The 8,001-nt window shown below is 26.8% G+C and overlaps 1 protein-coding gene across 1 annotated transcript; it reads right to left on the reverse strand.

Annotated features, from left to right (window-relative positions):
• Positions 1-2,965: 2,965 nt before the first annotated feature.
• Positions 2,966-6,842, reverse strand: Tsp_01127 (nucleolar MIF4G domain-containing protein 1). The gene is given in 7 exon segments (XM_003376909.1): positions 2,966-3,501; positions 3,536-3,587; positions 3,602-3,795; positions 4,616-4,805; positions 5,576-6,342; positions 6,546-6,731; positions 6,836-6,842. 7 exon segments carry the CDS (start codon positions 6,840-6,842, stop codon positions 2,966-2,968), a joined length of 1,932 nt encoding a protein of 643 aa, XP_003376957.1.
• Between the last annotated feature and the right edge of the window lie 1,159 nt (positions 6,843-8,001).

Here is an 8,001-nt window from a genome sequence, read left to right on the forward strand (position 1 = left end):
TATGATAAATAAATGCTTATCAATCGATGGATTAATCAATCAAATGGGATAGAATAACAATTTCTTACGGGATGGAATGAAAATTATTTAATTGCTAATGTTAGCATTATAATAAATAAGCACTGACTTACAATTTGTAATAATTAAATTAAGAATAACGTATAATAAATTTTAAGATGCGTTCGGTTCGTTTTAACTGCTACTGCTGTTTTGCTATAACTGCTGATGCGTTTATGATTGATTTTCTGAATATGCATGAGTATGCAGCATTGCACTTTTAATAGTCTCTATAAATAGCTTAACATTAAACTGTTAACACATTAATTGATATTACTAATAACTTATTTTTTTAATAAATATACCTGAATAATTTAGAAGAATTCAACGAAAACATGACTTTTAGCTTTTTTATAATAAGCTGAAAAGCAAGAATAAACCGATGCTAAATTTATGATTTTTGAAAAATTCAATGAAACCTATTTACTGAAATAGAAATAATTTACAAAAATTTTCAAGGAAAGATGCAATTAAAGAAAAGGATTTTTAAAATGTTGAACATTTCACTACACAAATAACATACGCAGCCGTAAAATTTATGAACTGCATACGTGTCAAAAGAGTTAACTGTGCAGTGTTTTCGTAGCTGTCAATAAGAGATACAAAAATGCCTTACGATTCGTGCTTGTACGCGTTCAAGAATAAAAATTCATTTTTCGGGATCTTCTGCTGACATTATTCATCAATCATATGTTTAAAAAATTATACGAAAATGAAAAAGTAAAAAAAGAGATAATTTTCTGTCAGATATTGATTTATTTTAGAATATGTAGAATATTAACTTTATTTCTTGATAATCCAGTGCAAATAAAATTGACAAATCAAATGTAAAACAGCAAAGATGAGAATAAATACAAATTGAAAATTGAATCCAAGTAAATTAGCTGTGTTGTTGTTGTTGTTGTTGCATGAAAAAACTCCCGAAGAAACTTTATATATTATTGTCAAAGCATAATATTTTTATTGAAAAATTTCACTTCTAGAGTTTACTTAGAGATGAATAAGCTTTAATTGACATATCTTACTGGCATCAGATTGCTGCAAGTAATTAAAAGCTTATGTATGTTTTATTTGTTGTGCAAAGTAAGATTTTAGTTTCTTACAAAAGCTTGTAATTGATCATATTAAAGTAAGTGCAAATTGAATTTTATTTTTTAGTTTTAAAAAATACTAAATGAAAAATTTTTTAAATTATTTTTAAGAATTCAATAATGCTCCTGAAAAATCAGGTAAATATTCATTTCAAGAGAAAATCAACACACATTTTTCAATTTTTGTTCCCAATATTTAGAAAGATACAACAATATAAAATAAGGATGAAAAAATAAAGACAAAACTTTTTTAATGAATAATAAATCCATTCAAGTCTTTGCAACTTTTCAATAAAGCATAATGAATAACTAATTTTAATCTTGCTAATTGTATTAGATAATTTAATAATTCTATTATAGTTTTATGAACGTTTATTAAAAATAAATAAATATATGTATTGCTCACTTGTGAAACTTATTTTCACTGATGTATGGAAAAAATGAAATTAAAAATTCATATTATTCATTTTCATCACTAGGAAATTTCTCTTACATTACAAAAATTGAAATGTACGTCATCAATTTAACTTGAAACGTAGTTTTGAAAAATTAATTTATTTAAACTTTGTGTTGATATTGTATTTCATTTCATTTCATTTCATTTCATTTCATTTCATTATTATTATTAGTGATAAAAACAAATTTTGTTAATGTAAAAATGATATTCCAAAGTAAACTGAGAAGCTAATTTTACAAATTACGAGCAAAAGCATATTATACTATATTATTCAGGCATTATAGATCTGCATCATTAAAAGAAAAAAGCACGTCACAGTTGAAATGGAGTAAATTAGCACGTGTATTATAAGAATAAAAGCATATTTCTTACATAATAAAATTCAAGTAGATCCAAAGATGTATAAGCAGCTTTTACTGGTTGATTTTTGTTTTTTCTTCTTGCCTAAGAAATATTCACAATTTCAGTACTTCAGAATTAAATTGATATATCCGCTTCTATGAAATGAATGCAGTTGACATTTCAAAAATCTAATCTCACATCATTGGTAAATTACTGCGTCATTACATTTGTAAACAAAAATGCTAGCTTGCTTGTATTCATCGTTTGTGCAGTTTACGGCGTTTGAATTAGTAGTTGAAATTAGTTTATTTGTTATTGGCTAGAAAATAGGCAATTCTTCGTACACTGCTTGAAGCAGTTGTTGCTGACAGAAGTATTTTAAATTGAAATAAAAATTTTGTAAGCAGCCATTGAATGTGTAAATACACTGAAATTGGTATGCAATATTTCTATTTTATCCTTATATTATTTTGTTTAATATTATTCCATTCATTTTTATAATAGGATTTTTTTCAAATCCATTATTCATTACTAAAGTTGAGAGAAAGTGAATGCGCAAAAGAAACAGACTAAGAAGAGCCGTTAACAAAAGCAATAACTTTTCTTTAATTAAAATGTGTCTTTATTGATAGCAAATTGCCGCATCTTTAGTTGATTAATTATTAAAAATAATTTGATTCTATGGTTCTGATTAATGATATCATAATTTTTGAAATTTCATCTATGAATTTTTGATGAAAAGACTTTGAAAGTTAAAAAGTTCGAGTACATTTATTGCATATTGCATCAATGAAATCATTACGCATTTTGTGGGATGATAAAGCAGCAAAAGTCTTCTTCAATTTTCCAGATGTGATTACTTTATTACTTTGAAAAAATGAAAATTGTTAATTTTATGTCATTAAAACAAAGTAAAAAAAGAACAGTCATTTTCATAATTAAAGCATTGCAATATTTTATGAAAAAGGAAAATTCTTTATTATTTTATATGATTTACAATGAAAATTGCGCTAAAAATTTATTGTGGATGTACAGCGATTCGTTTAGTGAACACTAGAAAATGCTTCATGAAGGGGAACAATTTGATTGTGTGCTGTTTGAGAACTGGATGAATGGACAAGTAGATTACGGCCGCCAGCGTTGGATAAGTGCTTTGCAAAATTCGTATCATTGCACGTAGCGGTGCAGAATAAGCTTGCATATAAAACAATTCAAAACACCACGGAATAAAGTGGGTTACTGTATTCAGTGCTATAACTACCAATATGCTGTACGTAATTGCACGTTCTCGTCTTTCGACAGGATGCTGATTATGAAATGGAACAGAAATCACCATTCTTGTTACGTTTTGCGTAAAAACGTAAATCGTACCACTGCGCTGAAAGCACAGCAACACTGGTATTGTGCAAAAGATGCATATAGCCAGTATTTGCAAAGAAAACTGCGTAACTGCTAATATGAAATAATAATTTTCAGGAAAGCATTCTCTGAACGAGCAAAATGGTGAAACAAATTTATCGTACTGCTTCAGCGCACCATTCCAGTAGACGATTACTTTAAAAAGGCAAGCAAGAAAAAGTATTCGAACTATAATAGCTGGAGAACTGTGGCTGAAAATTTTGTGATGTTGTTTGGGCCATCTGAAAGTAATAACACGTTCTACACCCATCGCTATAGTAGAATAAAGCGACATATCTTGGGTAAATAAGAAAAATGAAATATGCGGAGTTGTTGTCAAGCATTTGCTAACAGTAACTGCTGCAACTTCACCTGATTGTAACAAAGAAATCTGCTTTGAATTGTACATTATGTTTGCCATCGAAGAAAGCAAATTCGAATAGGACAACACTGAAATTCATTGCTTGCAATATCAAAAAATTAAGCAATATTATTATAATATATATATAGCTTTATTGAAATATATTTATTTAAGCACTGCTTTTAAAAATTATTTTAAACTAGATGCATTATTATTTGAATTAAATAAGTAAGGTTTTAGGCAAAAAACAACAGCATACATTCCAAAATTTGCTGCATTATTACATTATTTGTGATACGATTATTTATTTCCCATTGCTATAGTAATGTGTAATAACTTTAATATTATAGAAGAACAAATCACCATTATTAATTTGATTTATGGACAAAAATGCATCATCTACATTAAAATTAATATTAACATTTATTTTTAATAATTACCTCACTTAACATAATAATTAAGTTAAACAATTTTGAATCATCAAATTATAACTTCATGCTCTGAGCATAAAAATAAAATGTACAGTAATATGAAATAATTACACTAGAACTTTGAAATATATTCATTAAAGATTAAACTTCGTTTAAATTTACAACCGTTCATTAAAGTATCAACATAGCTTACAAATCAGATAGCACTGTATATTTTGCTCTCTGGATAGTAATTCCTAGTGATTTTTATTTGTTGGGCAATTGAATAATTAAAATAAAGAAATGAAAACATTATGCTTTTATTTCTATACTTTATTTTATGCCTTTAATGATACGATGTTTTTAATGGAACTATTAAGACTGCTGACTAAATTTATTGATTATTACTTATAATTCATAAGCTGATACTTGCAATCTTAAATGTAATAATTAATCCTTTAAGTAGTGGTCTTCATTGTAGCAAATGATTTCTTCTTACTTGAAATAAAGACTAAATCGGCGTGTCTTTCTCCAACAATAATATTTACGATTATAAGTATTACGCTGCTTCCAATTCCAAGCGTTCCAAGAGCAATGCATGCTGACGACAGCCCAAGATTGAAATTTGGACTTTCTTCTACTGAAGAACGGATATATGCAAATGTCATACTACGAAGTAAGTAAAATTGCTACATTTACTTGACTTTTTAAACAAAAATAAAAATATAAATTTGCTTCCAAATAAAAGTGCGTTTTTCAATAATTTTTTAAAATATTTAAAATATATGAAGTATGTATGCTTTAAATACAAGTGCAGTAATTCAGGAACCTGCATTTTAATTTATGAATAATGCATTTTAATAGTTGCAGATAATTGAAATTGCTTACAGAGGTATTGACGTAAAAAATCTTTATAAATTGTTGTACATTATCAGGTATGTTGAATTAAATAATATATAATGATAATGCAATGGTAAAGTCTTTATATTAACAAAAGTTATTGATGTCTAAATAGATGATTAAAGATTGGTTACTATAAAATGTATATGGACTCAATGTTCCATTATTGAAAATGCAGAATATTTTGCAACTTATTATGCATAAATTCATAAAAAGTGAATTATTTGAAATCATTCAGTAATGTTAATTCAAATTACCTCAAAATAACAACCATAAGCCTCATTTTTGATTTTTTAATATGAAATTCTTTGAAATGATATATTTTAAAATGCAATTGCTTGCAAAGCATATGGAAATGTATGTATAATTTTCACAGTGTTATTTTGAAAAATTCTTTTTATTCTTATTAAAATGAAAAAGAGATTTCGGCATTTTAATTACAATACTAGTCAATTTAGGTAAACAATATGAATCAGAGTTTTGTTTGAATTACATTTTTGCTAAATTTATAAATTAAAAACTGCAATTCAGATCTTTAAAAAGATGTTTTATTAGAAACAGAAGCAGCAGTAACAGCAACGTTCCGGTAGCTACATTTTGACAGCGCACGTTTGATAGCGTTTGTTACTTTTCTGTGAGTCAGCATATATATATTTGCATATAATGACAAACTAATGCATTTCATGAGAAAAATATCTTCTGGAAGAAGTCTTATCCATGGGGTAAATATATCAATAAGATGCAGTGTTTCTGGAAGATTTTGCAGAAAAAATGTTGAAATTACAAGAATCAAAACGCGTCGCATTATAACTGCTTCGCGCTTTAATTGGATAGATCGTACGTGGTCACTTTCAGAGCGCTTCTTTTTAACAGCCAACATAACAAATGCATAAAGTGCTATGGTTATATATCCCAATAATGCACAAATGGAATAATGAATAATGTAATATGCTTTATCAACAGTAAACTTGTAAAGACATGAAGAAAGAACAACATATTGTGGTTCAGAAAATCGAATGCTGAACAGCCAACTGGCTGTTGTATCTATTCCAACAAATACTAGCGCAAATATCCATAGTCCGTTCGATACTTTATTTCCATACGTCTGAACAATCCTAGGCCAATGGATTGCAACAAACCTGTCCACAGACATTGCGAAAATGCATAGTGAGATGCATGACTCTCCAATTTGCAACAAAGTCAAATCTAAATTATGTACCATGCACTGTAAAGTGGTAATTAATGTTAAATTTTTGTAATTAAGCAACAAACGAAGGTTTAACCATGCAAAAGCACATCCAGTTAATGCGCTGCCAATGGCATATCCTGAAACAGGAAAATAAATTTGTAAATGCTACAAAAGTATTTGTATCTTACTTTGAAATCTTTTAGTCTATGATCTATTACATAGTTTTATTTACAGTAAAGTTATATTAACAATAATAATTAACTTCTGTGTTTAACTTACTCGAAAATATTCATGAAATTTTATTATTTACTTTTTCAATAGATTTAATAAATAAATGTACCTGTCAGATATTTTTTCATCTTCTTCAGTGTGTGATCTTTTACCACTAGAAAGGTTAAAAGCATGTTCATGATAAAATCAGTAATTCCAAACACCACATATACAACCCAGGTGCTTTTGTAATCGACTTCATAAACAATTCCATGTTCAGATGTATTTTTTATCTGCACTGATGAATCGTTCCATTCTGAAATTAAAACCATAATTGCTGAAAGCAAAATTATTAAAGTAATATTATATTCTGTAAGTGTAATAAAAATCTAAAATTCTTTATATTACTGTATAAAAAACGAAGCATATTTTTAGTATAAAGCATCTTAATTTCCAGCTATGTAAAATTATTTAAAATAATTTGCTAAGAAAAAATATTTTTTTAAAAGAATCATTGTAGAATGTTTACAACGTTCTTCCTATGTAATGCATAATAAGTAGAAAAAACTTACTGCTGTGTTGAAGATGCTGTCTAATGCGTGTGACTTAAGTGCCAAAAGCGATTTGAAAATATATTTAAAACAAAAGTCAGTTATTGGCTCAGTAAAAATGTGAAAATATTTATTTATTATTCTGTTATCTGCGATTTTTAAGATAAAAAATTTATGAAAGCGAAACGTGTTATATTGTACATAAATTTGTCGATAATTTTAACCCTACAACAGTAGTTTATTGTTTTCTTGATAAATCTGTCAAATTTAAAGTGCATTTAAAATATGAATAATTCTGGACTTATTAATCACAGTTGAAGTTCTTACATTGATTTTCAAGAATCCACATGAAGTTTTTGAAGTATGCATTATCTATTGCGTGAGTTGTCAAGTCAACTGCTTCAACTGCCCCTCTGAATCTCTTAGATTACTTATCATATAATCACAATTTTTTTTACTTGAAATCGCATGTAATATTTATATTTAGCTTTTATAAATTGGAATTTTTGAATAATTTGCATTTAAGCTAACTTTTGCATGTTCGCTAACTTGTTACTGCGCATTGCAAGCTTACTAAATAGTATTCCAAATCAATGCCTGAATGGAAATATTGATAAACTGACCTAACTTCTTCTTTGTTATACCGGATATTTTAAATAATTTAATTCATAAACGATTTTCTAAGATTTTATGTCGTTACATAAGATCATTAAAAAATGTTTTTCTTTTGGCTTTCTGTAGCCAATCGTTATTTAAAAAAACTTAATTTCAAACGCTCTCATCATCAGATAACTTCTTGTGAAACTGTTTTACATGTTTCTTAATGTTGTGTGAATTTCTCATTCATGCATAGGAGACAAAAATTAATAAAGAAATGAATTATATTATATTATATTATATTATATTATATTATATTATATTATATTATATTATATTATATTATATTATATTATATTATATTATATTATATTATATTATATTATATTATATTATATTATATTATATTATATTAGATTATATTATATTATATTATAT

This window comes from Trichinella spiralis (assembly GCF_000181795.1).
Source record: "Trichinella spiralis strain ISS 195 chromosome Unknown Scfld4, whole genome shotgun sequence".
In the NCBI taxonomy this organism is placed as follows: domain Eukaryota; kingdom Metazoa; phylum Nematoda; class Enoplea; order Trichinellida; family Trichinellidae; genus Trichinella; species Trichinella spiralis.

What these genes read in the sequence shown, in the direction of transcription:
- Tsp_01127 (XM_003376909.1), bottom strand. An exon ending in GATGAAAAAATATCTGACAG is followed by an intron (nt 6,343 to 6,545) that starts GTACATTTATTT and finishes TTCCTGTTTCAG; the next exon opens with GATATGCCATTGGCAGCGCA. An exon ending in CGATTTAGTCTTTATTTCAA is followed by an intron (nt 3,796 to 4,615) that starts GTAAGAAGAAAT and finishes AATGAATTTCAG; the next exon opens with TGTTGTCCTATTCGAATTTG.